General features: G+C 40.8%; 1 protein-coding gene across 1 annotated transcript; it reads right to left on the minus strand.

Moving 5' to 3' along the window:
* Positions 1-912: 912 nt before the first annotated feature.
* LOC141489064 (G-protein coupled receptor 35-like) lies at positions 913-16,004 on the minus strand. The gene is made up of 2 exons (XM_074189683.1): positions 15,849-16,004; positions 913-3,956 (listed from the first exon to the last, which is right to left on the minus strand). The coding sequence occupies exon 2, from the start codon at positions 3,933-3,935 to the stop codon at positions 2,913-2,915; it is 1,023 nt and encodes a 340-aa protein (XP_074045784.1). The 5' UTR covers positions 3,936-3,956; positions 15,849-16,004; the 3' UTR covers positions 913-2,912.
* Positions 16,005-16,552: the final 548 nt, after the last annotated feature.

Here is a 16,552-nt window from a genome sequence, read left to right on the forward strand (position 1 = left end):
ATCTGGGTCCAGTGGCCAGATAGGAATCAGGATAACTGGAGATGGCTCTGGAGGCAAGGCAATCACCTCCTTGTGCCCAAGGTCACATAGTAGACAGAAGTGGAAGGATTTGAACCTGGGTGCCTCTGAATCCAAGACCACCGCACCATGTTGCCTTGTTGCACTTTTCTTGGTGTGGAAGGGAGATTTGAACAGGTTTTGTGGGTCCCAAAACCCACTTGAAAGAATAGCGTGTGACCTATTGTTAGCTTAGGTCATCTATCATGAGCTGTACATGCTAGCTTGTCCTATTGTCGAGGCACATGCAACCAGTCAAGAGGACACCATGACCTCCCTTGATGGATCCCTGTTGGCTGAAGTAATCTTATGATGATTGGTTGCCTGGATCAATAAAACAGACTTATAGGAAACATATTTTCCTCTATTTTCCTCTGCAGCCTCCAATAGTTTTGAGGAGAAACAACTTCTTCCATCTATTTTGAACACTTCTCATGACAGAGAAAGATGAGGTGGGGAAGATCAGCAGAAAATGATGGCTTGCCGCAGAAGCCCATGGCCATGGAAGGCGTATGCTCATTCCCCACCTGGGGCCAGAAGTTCATAAAGTTCTCAATTTCTGGTGCCTTTTTCTACCTTTTTATTTCCTTTTCTAGGCCCACTTGGAAATGAAAGATGCTGAGAAATGGCCACCTCTAGCCTTAATTGTTAATTCCTACATTAAATTCTTCCCAGATCCATAAATCTGATAGTTAAGCTATTCAAAAGGGGACTTGAAAGGCTGGAGAGGTTAAGGGAATTGCTATGTGCTCACAGCTAAGGCAATTTAAAGTCTTAGATAAGTCTAAGATAAATACAAAATAGTGACGCAGGAACCCCAAAGAAGATATTGAGTTTCTGAACACATGTACCTTGTATTTATTCACCCTTTATTCACCATTGAGTGTGAGTCCTTTGCATCTTAGGTAGTTTTTGAAGGCAGCTAAGTGAGCCCCAGCCCTAGAGTCAGGAAGACCTGAGTTCAAGTTTGGTCTTACATCCAGGGCCATCTTCATTTGTCCTGCTCCATATCTGGCCGCTGGGCCCAGAAGGTTCTAGAGGAGAAAGTGATAATGAAGGACAAACAGCAGCAGTTTTTATGGTAGAGGAAATAAATGTCTGTTCCACACAGGATATCCATATTGTACAGTGAGTACCTTTTATAGAAGAGAGTTTCCTGCCCTCATTTTGGGTAGACTCTGAATGTGAATTATCCAATGGCTTGGTGTTTAAAGATTTCAGGAATTCAGATGGGGTAGAGGCAAAGAGAGACCCTGACTAAGAACAGATCCTTCAGGGTATGCCTTAGTCTGTATGAGACCAATCCCCTCTCTTGATGGGTTCCTCTGGGCTATTGGTGACATCTTGGAGGCTTGTCCAGGATGTGAGGGTCTATTTCCAATACAGATCAAGTCCTTACTTGATCCTTTTTTGGGAATCCCAGTGAGGTTGTTTGCTTTAACATGGGGTGAATTCAGACTTCCATCTGTAACACCCAATGTTCTCCAAGGATCCACTGAGGAAATGCCTCTGACACACACTGACTGGGCAAGTCCCTTAAGAGATTCTTGCCCAGTCAACCCTTGAAGACTAGAAGTTGAAGAAAAGGTTGATCTGTATTGGTAGAGGGAACTCACCAGAAAGTGCACTGTACCAACGAAAAATCCTAGTTCCAATACCTAGCTCTATCTGTGGGTGCTTCAGAGGCCCACTGGAGAGATTTCTCCCATGGACCTGATTTGTCTCAGGCCTTCAGAGGGATCTGTTGGAGGAATTTCCCATTCAGACAGAATACAGACAAACAGAGCTTGTCATCAGACATCCTGCCCTTCATTTAACCTTACTTATCTGACTAGGCAAGAGAAAAGACCCAGGTTTCACTCTGGCCTTTGATACTTCCTAGCTGTATGGCCTTGGGCAAATCACTTGACCTCCATGGGCCTTAATTTTCTCAACTGTAAAATGGGATAAAGATGGCATCTACTTCCCAGGACCTCTGTGAAGACCAAACAAGTGAATGTCTACGACACTTCATGAAAATCTTAGGTTTGATCATCATTATTACATGAGTCCTAGTGTCTTGGTCAGCCCAGGGAACCCCAGTTTATAGTGGTTTTTCTCTCCCCGCCAAGGCTCTTGCTCTACTGGCAAAGACTGATCCCTCCCCATCAAAACTTTGTAGGATAATGGATTTCCCAGTTATTAAGCCCAGCCTCTTCCCCTTTTACAGATTAGGAAACCTAGTCCCAGAGAAGTCACAAGGTGTGTTGGAGGTCAACAAATGAGACCATCTCAATCCAGAGCTCTGTCCATAGCACCTCACTTAAACGAAATCCTTTCCAGCCACAGGATCCTGGAGTGTCAGGGCTGGGAGGAATCTTGAAAAGTCTTAAATCTAAACCCTGTTGTTTTCCTGAGGAAGAAACTGTGGCCTCAAGAGGAAGAGTTCCTTTGCCCAATGTTGCTTGGCCAGGAAGTATTTGTGGAGGAGCCAAACCCAGTCTCCTGCTCCCAAGACCACCCTCTTTTCCGGAGACAGGTTGTTCCAAAAAGAATGTCTGAGTTTACCCCATACTAGAACAAGCAACCTAGTTCAGAAAGAAATGGAAGAAATTCAGATGAGACCCCAAATGGGTGTGTGACTCCTCCATAGGGATTAGACATTTAGGGTGGGTTGGAACTCAGCCCCTCACATCCTGGCCACCCCTCCAAGATGTCACCACTGACCCAAGGGACCCCATAGAGAGAGGGTGCTCACTGAGCTGGGCTCCATCCTGAGGGCCTTATTCTTAGGGAGTCAGAGGGTCAACAGAGATAGTTCTTTTATACCAAATTCAGAATCTTTTCTTCTGTGCCAAGCTGCTACACAGATCCCCTTAAAAGGAATGCAATGCTTGGGCACTCTCTGAGGCTGCCTCCTCCTTTTCTCCCTTAGGGAGGTCTGGGAGGTCAGCATCTAGGTTATCTTGAGTATGACTCTGAAGGAACTTGGGCAAGTCTAAGACCACCCCTACTTCTTCCTGGAACTCTTGGGCCATGAAGTAGTAGCCCATGGCATCCAAGCAGCAGTTGGCATTGGCAAGGCGGGAGGTTACCCTGATAGAAGTTATCACAAGCTGCAAAACAGGACAAGAGGCCCCCAGGTACTCAGTCAGGAGTTTGGCTAGTAAAGCTACGTGCTGTGGGAGGAAACAGACCGTGAAGGTCATAAGATTAGCTGAAACCACACATAAAGCTTTGCAGATCAGCCTCTTGTTCTGGACTGACACCTGGGCCCTTTTCCTGAACAGGTTCTGGAGTATTCGCACAGAACAGAAAATAAGAACCACGAGAGGGATGAAGAACAGGACCAAGGAGAAAACAATCGTCCAAAAACCCCGAGTCTGACTCTTCCCAAAGCAAAAGTTGGAGCCATCTAGCTTCCAGGCAGTAGGTATAGAAATCAGGCAGATGACCAGCAGCCAGAGAAGGGCACAGGTGCCAGCAGCCTGATGGGGGGAGTGCCACATCCTGGCCCGCAAAGGATACTGGATGGCAGCGTAACGATCCACAGCGATGGCGGTGATGATATAGATGCTCATATAATTGTTGATCAGGTAGATGCTCTGGGGGACCGTGCACAGGAAGCCCTCCAAGTGGTCCTGGCTCATGGTGTATAAGATCAGGGGCAGGCTGAGCAGCAGGAAGCAGTCTGCCCCAGCCAGGTTGGCCATGTATACCCGGGTCTCCGTCCACCTCCTCATCCGGCAGCAGAACACCCACAGGGCCAGGGCATTGAGGATGGTGCCCAGGACCAGGATGACAGACAAGTACAGCCTGGTGACAGTCTGGGAGAAGTCACTCCTCATGGTACTGCAGTTGAATGCTTTCAGCTGAACTTCCAAAGGCTGAATCCCCATGTTCCCAGGCAGAAAGGGTCCCTGGGTAAGAGAGAACAGAAGAAAGTTGTTGCTGGAGGGATCCTCCAGGAGCACAATCAGCTAGGAGGCTTGGTTCTGCCACTAACGGAGTGTGAGTGTTGTGCCTGTGTGTGCATGTTCACACCGAAGAGTATGAGAGAGAGAGAGAGAGAGAGAGAGAGAGAGAGAGAGAGAGAGAGGAGAGATAAAGACTCAGAGACAGAGACACAAAGATACAGAGGGACAGAGACTGAGATAGACAAAGACAGAGATTGGGGGATAGGCAGAGTGACCTTAGTCCTGATATTAGGAGGGACCTCCATTAAGATCCCACCTCCTGAATAGTTGTGTGACCTTGGACAAGTCATTGCCCCTCTTTGTATCTTTGTAGCTACATCTGAAAAATGGAACTAATGAGACTGGTAGTTTGTGGCTACCTTTCAGAGATACTGAGCTAAAGTCTGTAAAGGGCTGCTAAGCCAAGGGCAGTGATAAAGCTGTTGCTATTGCTGCTGCTGCTGCTGCTGCTGCTGCTTTGGTTTCTTGAGATATTTGGCATCTGAAGCTCTTCACAACTTGGCCCCTTCTCATCTTTCCAGTTGTATTGCACCTTCCTCCCTTCAAACTATTTCAGTGCCAATAACCTACTTGCAATGGCTTGAAGGGGACTCCTCATCTCCCCTCTCTGGGCCTTTGTCTTGACTGTCTCTCCTGCCTCTCTGCTTCCCTGATCTCCTCAGGTCCCATATCACATCCATGGGGGGGGCTTTAGTCCCTCCCCACACTGCTAGTGCCTTCCTCCCTCAGAATGCTCCTCATCTACATAGAGTATGTAGTTGGCATTTACCAAGTTGTTTACATGTCAGGAAAGTCATGAGCTCAAATTCAGTCTCAGATGCTTCGTATCTGATCCTTGGAAAGTCACTTCACTTCTGCCTGACTCAGTTTCCTCATCTGTTCAAATGAGGATAATGCTAGCACTTTTCTCCCAGGACTGTTGTAAGAATAAAAGGAATAAATATATCTAAACACTATGTAAACCTTAAAACACTAAGCAAAAGCTAGTTAGTTAGTTATGAAACTGATGTGGTTAGGGTGGTGATGGTGAAGATGATGAAAGTGAGAGAATAGTGATGGGAAGGATGACAGTGATGCTGAGGGTGAGGGTGAGGATGGTGATGAGCATGGGGATGGGGAGGGTGGTGATAGTTATGATGGTAGTTTATGGCCACTGCCCACAACCTTGAATTAGCTCTGGGCTCTTTTATTTGCTTGTTATCTTCTGAATGTGAGCCTGGGTTCTCCTATCAGACCCTGAGTTCAATCAGGGCTGGATCTGTAACCTAACCCTTATCTTCCCCAATGTCCCCTCCCCCTGGGCACAGGGTTCATTCAAGGACTTACTGAATCTCCCATACTTATAAGACAGGGAAACTAAGACTCAGAAAGAGTTGAAGTGACTTACTTGGGGTCACACAATTACTCCACATCATGGATCTAAAGCCAAATAAAAATAAAAATTTGTAGTCAAACTCCATTTTACAGTTGGAAAAACTGAGGCCAATGGAGGTTAAGTGACTTTCCTAAAATCACACATGTAGGTGAGCAGATGAGAAATTTGAATTCAGGTCCTGATTCCAGAACTAGTATCCTTGATAATAACATCAAATGCTATTGTAAAGTTTGCTCAGTCCTTTATATTTTCTAACTCAACAATCCAGGACTATGCTCTCGTTATTTTTCCTTCACTCTCAAAGAGGACCTTTGACATCAGGAAGATGTCATGACTTGCAAGAAAATTGAATTTAAGTGAAGGAGGGCTGTGAAAAGTCACCGGTCTCACACTCTTCTTTGTAGTCTGGGTCCAGTGGCAAGATACTGTCTCATTCAATCCACCCAACAACCCTGGGAGGTAGGTTCTATTATTATTTCCATTTTATAAACAAATTGGGGCAGAGATTAAGTGACTTGCCCAGGGTCACAAAGCTAGGAAGCATCTGAGCCTGGATTTGAACTCATCTTCCTGACTTCAGAGCCAACACTAATTTCTGCACTACCCAAGTCACTTAACCTCTATTATCTCAATTTAACAAATGAGGAAGCTAAAGAAGATGAAGGCAAAGTGACTCACCCAAGGTCTTCCAAACTGCAGGTTCAATGCACCCCCCAACCACTTCTGAACCATGGGTTCTTGTGGTTCAATTCCATTGCTTTAGCGGGCACTCATTCTGAAGCGACTGCTAAGCCTCTCACCCTCTTGGAAGAGGTGGGAACTATGGCTGTGGAGCATTGCCTACAGTTGTGCTGAAATGATTTTTTTCTCTTTTTTTTTATTCTTTGTTATATGATTTGGTTTTCTACATGGGGAGGGATGGATGTATTGGGAAGAGAAAGTGTTATAAATATATTACAGGCAGCAAATTTACTTTCCTTGTATTCAAAAAGTGTCGTTAAAGGTCTACACTGAGCATTGGGTCTTCCAAACCCAATCAAGGAAGTCCCATGGTTCTTACCATCAAGGTTCCACCTGTCTTGTCCAGTCCTATGGCCCAAGGTCTCTCTGAACCTTCTCTGTCCCCTAGTAAAGACTTTCAGGAACCATACCTTCTACTCTCTCCTGGTATTTTCTCTGGCTCATAAGGATTGGAGGCAGTAAGTTCATTGAGGGCAGATTTGTCTTTATAGGCTCTTGAGGAACTGTGAAATAAAAGTTGTTTATTGGTCTTCTCTCTCTAATAACAAATATAAATCTTCCCATTGTATCAACAGTGACAGGATGGCACAGATATCCTGGAAGCAGAGGAAGCTTCCCATGCTTCATGGAAGCCTGTAATGTAACTGATAAGGCATAACTATCCCGAGTCAACTATTCTCCTCTAATGGAACTCTTGATGACACTCGTCCTCCCTTAACCAAGCTAGAACGTGAAGCAGACTTCCTGAGTGGAGGAGTACCTCCCTAATGGAGTTGTGATGGATGCTGGGATGTCTTGGGACAATTCTATGGCACTGGGTTGGTTCTCATTGGATGCTGCAATCATTTTATGGCCCTTAGTCTAATTCCTATAAATAGCTTCTCCAAAATCTCTTTGGAGCCCAGCTCCTAACTGGTCCCATGCATGCATAACTGCAAGCCTAGAGATAAATAAACAGTGTTCATTTAATTCTGTTTGTTCTTTCTGAAGACCAAACTCTGATGCCTTACACATGTTGGACTTTCCATTTGTTCCTTATTAGGACAGACCCTAGTGGTTAACATACATTAGTTTAATTCTTTATTAAGGTCAAATTCTAAAAGGTTATCAGGAGGGACTTCAGGAATACTTATTGGTTCCTCTTTAATTCCTCCTCTCACTCTCTCAGTAACATGTAGATGGCCATATCTTCTGTTCTCCTATGATTAAAGGTGACTGGTCACAGTCTCCTATCAAAGGTGCTGTCTCCAGGACCAATCATATGCAAAATGAAAGGAGAGGCTGTGGAGACTGAGGACTTAGAGATGCATCCAGGTCTGCTATTTGGGGGGGGGCAGAATTAATCATCTATCCCTGGGAGCCCTGCACCCCAACCCCTCTTTCAAACTTCCCTATGCTCAGCCTCTTGACCTCAATGGTATCCTTTGTTCTTCATCATTTCTCATCCCCCAGAACCAATCTAATACTGAACCTCATTGTTCTACCATCACAGCATCCCTCCATCATGTCCCCTTCTCTCTTCTGATGCTGCCACCACTTAGTAGGCCCTCATTGCCTCTCACCTGATGCTGGATCTCCCTGTCCACTCACTTTTCTTCCACACAGTTGCCAAAATGAACTTCTCAAATACAGGTCAAGATTTCTCTTACCTCTATGCCCAAGCTTAAAACTGTGCTCTTTGGTCTTTAATGCCATCCACAGTCAGATCCTTTATGGAATTTCCAGTCCTCTTACAGTCTGGTACTCTGTGAGACAGCTTCTTTAGACTTCTCACTCTTTCTCGAAGACTACCCCCCTCCCATTTTCAGTTCCCATTCCTTTGCATATTGCTTGTCTCTTGAGCCTGGCATGCTCTTCCATATCTCTGCCTCCTGGCTTCCCTCACTTCCTTCAGATATCACTTTCAACAATAGATCTCAGGTTCTTTTTCTAATGTAAAGCCAGAACTCTGTAACTTCAACCCTTAACAGCAGGGGATTCCGGAGTCTGATCCAACCCACTGCCCCCAAGAGATTGAAAAACAATTCAGAGATAGAGTTAAAGGTTGCAGGTCCAGAAAACACTGGGCTCTGAGAGAGTCCAGCCACCCTCCAAAAAAAATCAAAGAAAACAATCTAGTGAGGAAACAAATGACCACAGACTGATAAGAGGTGTGTCATATCTAATTGTCTTCTACCTTGCAGTTTAGCTCTTGCTGGTGACTTAGTACAGCATCCCTTCAAGCAAATCCAATTCACTCCCCGATATCATGGTCTTATTCCAGAATGAAGGACAAACATCATCATCATCATCATCATCATCATCATCATCATCATCATCATCATCATCAACTCTTGCCTTAATCCACAGCTTTGGCCACAGCATGTCTCTCATTTGTATCCCACCACACTTCCTTCTATGCCCATCACAATCTAATCCCAAAGAAAAAAAAGAAAACTCAAACACTTGGAGTAAATAATATAATCAAGCAAAACAAATCCTCAAATTGGTGATTTCCAGAAATGTCTGTCTCATTCTAAATCCTGAATTCATCACATCTCTTTCAGAAAAGAGATAACACACTTCATCATTGGTTCCCTGGGATTTTGATTGGTTTTGTTGAGAGGTTTAATCAATCAAAGTCATTTGCCTTTGCAATGTCGTTGCCATTGTATAAATTGTTCTGCTGGATCTGTTCACTTTCCTGTGAATCAGTACATGCAAATCTTCCAAAGTTCCTCTGAAACCATACCCTTCATCATTCCTTATACAATAGCATTCCATTCCATCCATATACATTATTTGTTTAGTCATTTCCCTGTTGATAGCATTCCTTTGGCTTCCAGTTCTCCATTACCTCAAAAAAAAATGTCCTAAATATTTTGTACAAATGGGTCATTTTCTTCTTTTCCTTCTTCTTCTTTCTTCTTCTTCTTTGTTCAACTTCCTTCTTCTCTTCTTCCTTTTTCCTTCTTCTTCTTCTTCTTCTCCTTTTCCTTCTCTTTCTCCTCCTCCTCCTCCTCCTCCTCCTCCTCCTCCTCCTCCTCCTCCTCCTCCTCCTTTTCCTTCCTTCTTCCTGTGATATCATTTGGTCAGAATGGTTGCATGAGTTCATGGTTCCAATTATAGCAAAGCAGCGTGCCTGTTTTCCCACGACTCTTCCAACAACTCAATTTTTTATTTAGTCATATTTACCAATCTGATGAGTGTGGGTAGAATGTGAATTGCTTTAAATTGAATTTCTCCAATCATTGGTGATTCAGAGAGGAAGTAGTAAGCCCATGAGACTGACCATAGTATCTTATGCAATATGAACTAGATGAAAATGTATCAGAGAAACATCTAACAAAATAAATAGAAATACAATAGAACATCATGTTAATATATGGTTTTCTAAATCAACAAGCAGCCTGCAAGAATCCTTGGTGGCTCCTGTTTTTATTTGAGTTTGATATCATTGATTTGGAGCATCTTTTTTCATAAGTTGTTGACAGCTTAGATTTCTTTCTTTGAAAACAACTTGTTCATTTCCTTTGAAATCTTGTAAATTGGGTGTAGCCCTTATTCTTATAAGTGCGGCAGTTACTTATGTATTTTGGAAATAAAACCTTTATCAGAGAAACAATGAAAAGTTTTTTCAAGTTAAGTGTTTTACCCTCCAAATTTTAGCTACATAGGTTTTATTTGTATGAAATCATTCAAATTTTATATAATCTAGATTGTCCATTTTTTATCTTCTGTATTTCTGTTTAGCAATGAGATCTTCCCCATCCATTGATCAGAAAAGTAATTTCTTCCTCACTCCTCTAATTTGTGATGTAGGACACTAGGGGGTACAATGGATAGAGCACTAGTCTTGGAGTCAGGAGGACAGGAGTTCGAATCCAGCCTCAGCCACTTGACTGTCACTAGCCGTGTCCTGATGAATAGCTGACCATTGGATCCAGAGGGCTCCAGATGAGAAAGTGAGGCTGGTGACTTAGCACAGCCTCCCCCCCTCACTCAAATCCTATTCACATGCTTGTCATAGTATCACCTCCCTGATGTCATGGTCTTCTTCAAAAATGAAGGACAAAAAAAGCAATTTGTGATGTGATCTTTATTGCCTAATTCATTTGAAGCTTAATTAGCATATGGTGTGAGGTGTTTGGTCTAATCCTAATTCCTGCCAAATTATGACCTAGCTTTTCCCATAGTTTTTGTCAAATAGAAAGGAAGGAAATCGCAAACAACTCCAGTACCATTGCCAAGAAAACTCCAAAAGGGGTCATGAAGACACAACCGAAAACCCACTGAACAGCAATTCCATCCCTAGTAGCTTTGTGTTTATCAAACCCTAGATTAAGAGATGTATTTGTTGCAGACCTAATCTATTGTATTGATGGACCCTGTTTTTAATCAGTACCAAATTGTTTTTATGATTGATGCTTTGAAATATAGTTTGAGGTCTGGTATTGTTAGAATTATTCCCTTTCCACTTTTTTAAAAACTACTTTCCTTAGGGTGTTTGATCTTTTATTCCTCCTGATAAATTTTGTTATTATTTTCTCTGGTTCTATAAATTGTTCTTCAAAGGATGGTTGATTGGTATGGCACTGAATAAGTAAATTCATTTAGAGAGTATTTCCTTTTTTTATTATATTAGGTCAACCAATCTGTAAGTTATTAGCATTTATTCAGTTATCTAGATCTGGTTTATTTATGTAAATCATGTTTTGCATTCGTATTTAGTTTCTGAGTATCTTGATTAGATAAGATTCTCTGGTTTTTTTATATTTTGTAGTTATTTTAAGTTAAATTTGTCTTTTTTGCCTCTTCTTCCTGGATTTTCTTGGTAGTATATGCTGATACGATATATGAATTCGTTCCTACAATTTTAATGAAGTTATTAGTTTAATTTTTTAAGTCAAGTCTCTCATGTTCTCTAAGTAGATCATCATCTGAAAAAGACAATTGTATAGGAATTTATAGAGGGTTCTAATGATGATAACACAGCAATAAACAAGACCAAACTATCTTTTTTAAAAAGTGACAATTTTTTGAGCTCTTTATTGGTTATTCTTCCATTCTTTTTCTTGCCTTATTAGCATTGCTAGCATCATACTAAATAGCAATGGTGATCATGGACCTCCAGATCTTATTATTAGGGAGACCTGTGATTTATCTTCTTTGTATTTAAAGTGAGCTCCAGACTTTACATAGTTATTGCTTACCATATTGAGGAAGATCCATTTATTCCTGTTTTCTAGTGTTTTAACAAAAATGGGTATTGTATTCTGTCAATAACTTTTTATGCATTTGCTGCTATATGATTTTTGTTGGTTGATATTACTATTATGCATTATCTTTATAGTTTCTTAATATTGAACCAATCCTACATTCCTGATTTAAAAAATACAACTTTAGAATTGTATATAATTTTTACTATATGTCGCTTTAGCTTATTTGTCATCATTTAATTTAAAATTTTTGCATCAATTTTCATTAGACCTATTGGCATAGACCAATAGTTTTATTTCTCTGTTTTTGACTCTCCTCAATTTTAATATTAAAGATCCTATTTGTATCATAGAAAGAATTGACTAGGATCCCTTCTTTTACTGTTTTTGCAAACAATTTAAATGATATTGAACTTAATTTTCCTTTGAATGTTTATGGAATTTACTTGTATATCTCTCTGCTCATGAAGTTTTTTTTCTTTAGTATTTCATATTTGGCTTAATCAATTTCTTCTCCTGAGATTGAGTTATTTGAATTCTCTATTTTTATTCTATTAATTTGATAATTTTAAGTTTTTGTAAAGATTTCTCTTTTAAGTTATATTGATAATTAGCACTTTGATTTTTCTTTTAAAAATAAAATTATGGAGTCAAAAGGGCAGAGTAAGACAGGAACTCATTTGCACTGTCCCAAATTCAAATGACTATTAAAAAATACCTCAAACATATAGTTGACAGATTAAGGCTAAGTTTACCTTGGTCTATCAACCCCAATGTCTCCTTGTCTGTGCCTCTCAGTGCTTTTGACTCAATACACATGAAAATGGGAATCACTTTGTGAGTCAAACTGAGGACATTCACATTCTAAAGGTAATGCTTAAACTGACAAGAGTAATTTTTATGAATTTACTGGAACCTTGCTTAATATTACAAGAATATGGAAACAAGTCATTCTCCCAGAATAGACTTCATTTAGCGCCCCAACTCACCGTGTTCCTGAGCAATTTAGTCAATGGTACAATCAAAGAGTACAATTTGCTTATTGCCTATTAAAAGCACAACCTTGTTTATCTTCATTCACCAACTCTCAATGTAGGGGAAAAAACAGCATGCTTAATTGGGTATAGATAATGAGTATGCCACTTCTCATAATTACTTGAATAAACAAATTTGGAAATGCTTTGTAGGAATTCATCAATTCAAAGAGTCGATTCCTCAAGGATATGAGTTTGGAGCTAATTTCATAAGGTAGAAATCTTTATCTCCTATTCATGGAGATAAATCTATGTTTGATCTTAAGTAGAGTTGATCTCATTGACATGAAGAAATCTATAAAATCAATTGGACTGTAAGGACACATTTTGTGACTTTTATCAACTATAAAACCTTAAAAAGGTTAATGTCATTTTTAGATCCAGCATCCAGACAGCACTACAAATAGAGCATTGTAGATGAGGTATGCTGTTCTACTCAGTTGCCTGGAAGGCTTTTAATGTTCCCCTCAAAGATTTTGAATACAAAGCAGTGCTACAGGTAGATCTGGTATATCTTGCATATCTGGTATATCTTGTATATCTTTCATTTGTAACAGTGTTTTAGAGCTATTGGATCCCATACTTCCTTTTTAAAATGCATTTTTAGCAATGGGTTTGTACCAGGGAATAGCCATTTTAGTATAATTGTTCATGACAGTGTTAATAAATGATGGGATTTTTTCATTTTGTGCATTGCTTTGCAGATTAGACATTTTCATTTTCATTCTAAGTATATATGACTTACAATAGACAATAAATTATCATTTCTTTTTATGTCTTAGAAATAAAAAAAATACCTCAAAACAAATTCTTGAGGGGGAGAATCAATAAAAGGAGCAAGTGAAGGAATTTCCCAGCCTACAGCAATTTGGAAGGACGTCAGGAAAGATCTGTTTCAGTAAAAAGGAGAACATAACCCAAGGCAGGTGGCATCTGGCCAAGCCAGTGGCTGGCAGGTTGGAACAACGTAACCACCACCCCAGGAGCAGTGTTCAAATTTAACATAAAATTAAGAGTCACAAGAGAGGCTAGAAAAATGAGCAAAAAAAAAAATAAGAAAATAATAGAAAGGCACTATGGTGCCAGGAAAAATCAAAGCACAAACTCAATAGAGAACAACTCAAAAAATATCTAAATGCAAAACCCCAAAGAAAAATGTGAATTGGTCCCAGACCCAAAATGAACTCCTAGAAGAGCTCAAAAAGGATTTTAAATTCATTAAGAGCATTACAAAAGATTGGAAAAAGAAACAAGAGTGATGCTAGAGAATTATTTTAAAAAGTTTGGTAAAAGAAGCACAAAACATGGGGAAGAATGTACAAAAAAACTGAAGGAAACAACTCCTTAAAAAAGTAGAAAAATGAGGTACAAAAATTCACTGATGAAAACAATGTAAAAAGTAAAACTGACTAAATAGAAATGGAGATATAAGTTTGCTAAAGAAAATAATTTTTTAAATGTTGGAATTGGACAAATAGAAGTTAAGGGTTTCATGAAACATCAAGAAATTAAAAGTCAAAAAGAATGAAAAATTGAAGAAAATGTGAAATATTTCATTGGAAAAAACAACTGACCTAGAAAATAGATCTAGGAGAAAGGATTTAAGAATTATTGGGCTAGGGGCGGCTAGGTGGCATAGTGGATAAAGCATGGCATTGGAGTCAGGAGGACCTGGGTTCAAATCTGGTCTCAGACACTTAATAATTACCTAGCTGTATGGCCTTGGGCAAGCCACTTAACCCTGGTTGCCTTACAAAAAAACCTAAAAAAAAAAAGAATTATTGGGCTAGGGGTAGCTAGATGGCACAGTAGATAGAGCACCAGCTCTGGGGTCAAGAGGATCTGAGTTCAAATCCAGCATCAGACACCTAATAATTATCTAATTGTGTGGCCTTGTGCAAGTCACTTAACCCCACTGTCTTGCAAAAACCAAAAGAAAAAAAAAAGAACTGTTGGGTTACCTGAAAGCCAAGGTCAAAAACAGAGGCTAGATAACATCCTTCAAGGAAGTCATCAAGGAAAACTGCCTTGATTTCCTTCAACTGGAGGGTAAAGTCATCATTGAAAGAATCTTTTGTTCACCTCCTGAAAGACATCCCCAAAGGAAAACTCCCAGGAATATTTAAGTCAATTTCCAGAACTCTCAGGTTAAGGAGAAAATACTGCAAGTAGCCAAGAAAAAAAAATCCAGATATCATAGAGTCACAGTTGGGATTTACACAGAATTTAGCCACTTCTATCTTAAAGGATCAGAAAGCTTGAATTGACATTTTCTAAAGGGCAAAAGAACCAGAATCACAATAGAGAATCACCTATCTTGTGCAACTGAGTACATCCTTCAAGAAAAAAAAGATATTCAATGAAATAAAAGACTCTTAAAAAAGACTCTTGGAGCTAAACAGAAAATGTGATTTTCCAATACAAGACTTAAGAGAAATATAAAAAGATAAACAGAAAAGGAAAAATATAAGATATTCAGTCATCTTAAACTGTTTATACTCCTAAATGGGAAGATGAAACTTGTAACTCTTAAGAATTTTATCAGAATTAGGACAGTTTTAGAAGGAATATGCACAGACAGAGGACATGGATATAAGTTGACTTTGATGGGATCCCCCAAATCAAAATTAATGGGTAAGAAAGAGGATTGGGTTGGGAGAAGAGGGAAGGGAGAAGTAGAAGGGAATGAATTATCTCACCTGAAAAGGTGCAGAAAACCTTTTACAGCAGAGGGAAAGGTGGGAGTGGGTCATTTCTAGAACCTTACTTTCATCAGAATTGACTCAAAGGAAATAACAGATACACTTAGGTATAGAAATCAATCTTACCCTATAGGAGGGTAAGTAAGAGGGGAGGGGATAAAGAAAGGCAGAGGTACTGGTAGAGAGAAGGGACAAGGCAAGCCGAGGGAAGAGGAAGACTGTAGTCAAAAATGGAGAAACTAGTTCTGACTGGTCAGGGTTGAAAGGAATCAAGTCACAGAAAGTCAGAGATAATCTCAAAGTTCCCTAGTCCACTCCCCTCATTTTATAGATGAGGAAACTGAGATCTGCCCAGATGAAGGAACTTGACCAAGATCACCACTCCAAGATCATCACCCCCAGGGGAGACACAGAATTTAGAGCTGAAGAGACCATAAAGGTGATTGAGTCTAGTCCTTACCCAATGTCATGTAGCTTGTGAGTCATAGAACCAGGACACAACCCAGTTTTCCTGGCGTCCTGCCTGTACTCTTCCCCAGATCTTGCTTGGGGTGGGGAGGAGGGGGAAGGGAGAAGGGAGAGGCTCCAGGCATTCCCTGCCTCGTTGGACTAGCTTAGCAGTGTCTTTTTCCTCTCTGATCAGGGCTGAGGTTAAGATTTTCTCACCTTCATTCGTTCAATAAAAGGGGTCCCCTTACCGTGGGCTCTTGCAATCTCCAGGTGAGAAAGAGATGGTTCTCTTCCAGAATGAACCACAAAGTCAGAAGCTAGGACAGCTGTCTTACCTGTCTTCCCCCTTCCCCAGAATGGCTGGCCAGAGTCTGAGGAGAGCTTGGGGCAGCCCCTCTGCCTGGCGCTGTCCAGCGTCTCCTGGTCTGTTGCTCTCCCCTCCTGGGTTCTTCAGCCAAGAGCTGGTATTCTGCTGGGTAAGAATGCTCATTTCAAACATCCTGTCTTGCCCTGACTGCAGAGTTATTTCTGCTCTAGTGATAGTCACAGCTGAAGCCCCTGCACCTTTTCCCCTTCCCCACCCCCTTCTGGTGGTCTGACTACTGGTAACTTCTGTTTTTTCAGGATCCCTGCTGGGCTTCACACCTCACCCAGCTTCCTGCCAGAAAACCCAGATGTTGTGAACAGAAGCTATGGTTGACGCTGGAGAAGAAAGGGAAAGTACACCCCCCACACACACACACACTCAGATGCCACTGAAGAGTCAGTCTTTTTACCCTTAGGGTATAAAGGTAGTATCACCAATTCCCTCTTCCCATATGCCAGTGTCACCACTTACAAGAAGCCCTTACTGAATTTCATCTCAGCAGAATGTAAACTACTTTTTTTTAAACTCCTTATACCATTCCCAAACACCATATGAGGACTGACAGCTAGAAAATTCTTAACTAATGTTTACTGAATTGAATAAACTGTTGATTTGTATTGTTTCAGAATGTGGATTCTTCATTTAGTGTTAAGACCTGACGCTGATGCAGAC

Source organism: Macrotis lagotis, chromosome 5 (genome assembly GCF_037893015.1).
Source record: "Macrotis lagotis isolate mMagLag1 chromosome 5, bilby.v1.9.chrom.fasta, whole genome shotgun sequence".
Lineage (NCBI taxonomy): Eukaryota > Metazoa > Chordata > Mammalia > Peramelemorphia > Peramelidae > Macrotis > Macrotis lagotis.

Bases quoted from the DNA above. Each gene is read 5' to 3' on its own strand.
- LOC141489064 (XM_074189683.1), bottom strand. From the start codon at position 3,935: ATGGGGATTCAGCCTTTGGAAGTTCAGCTGAAAGCATTCAACTGCAGT.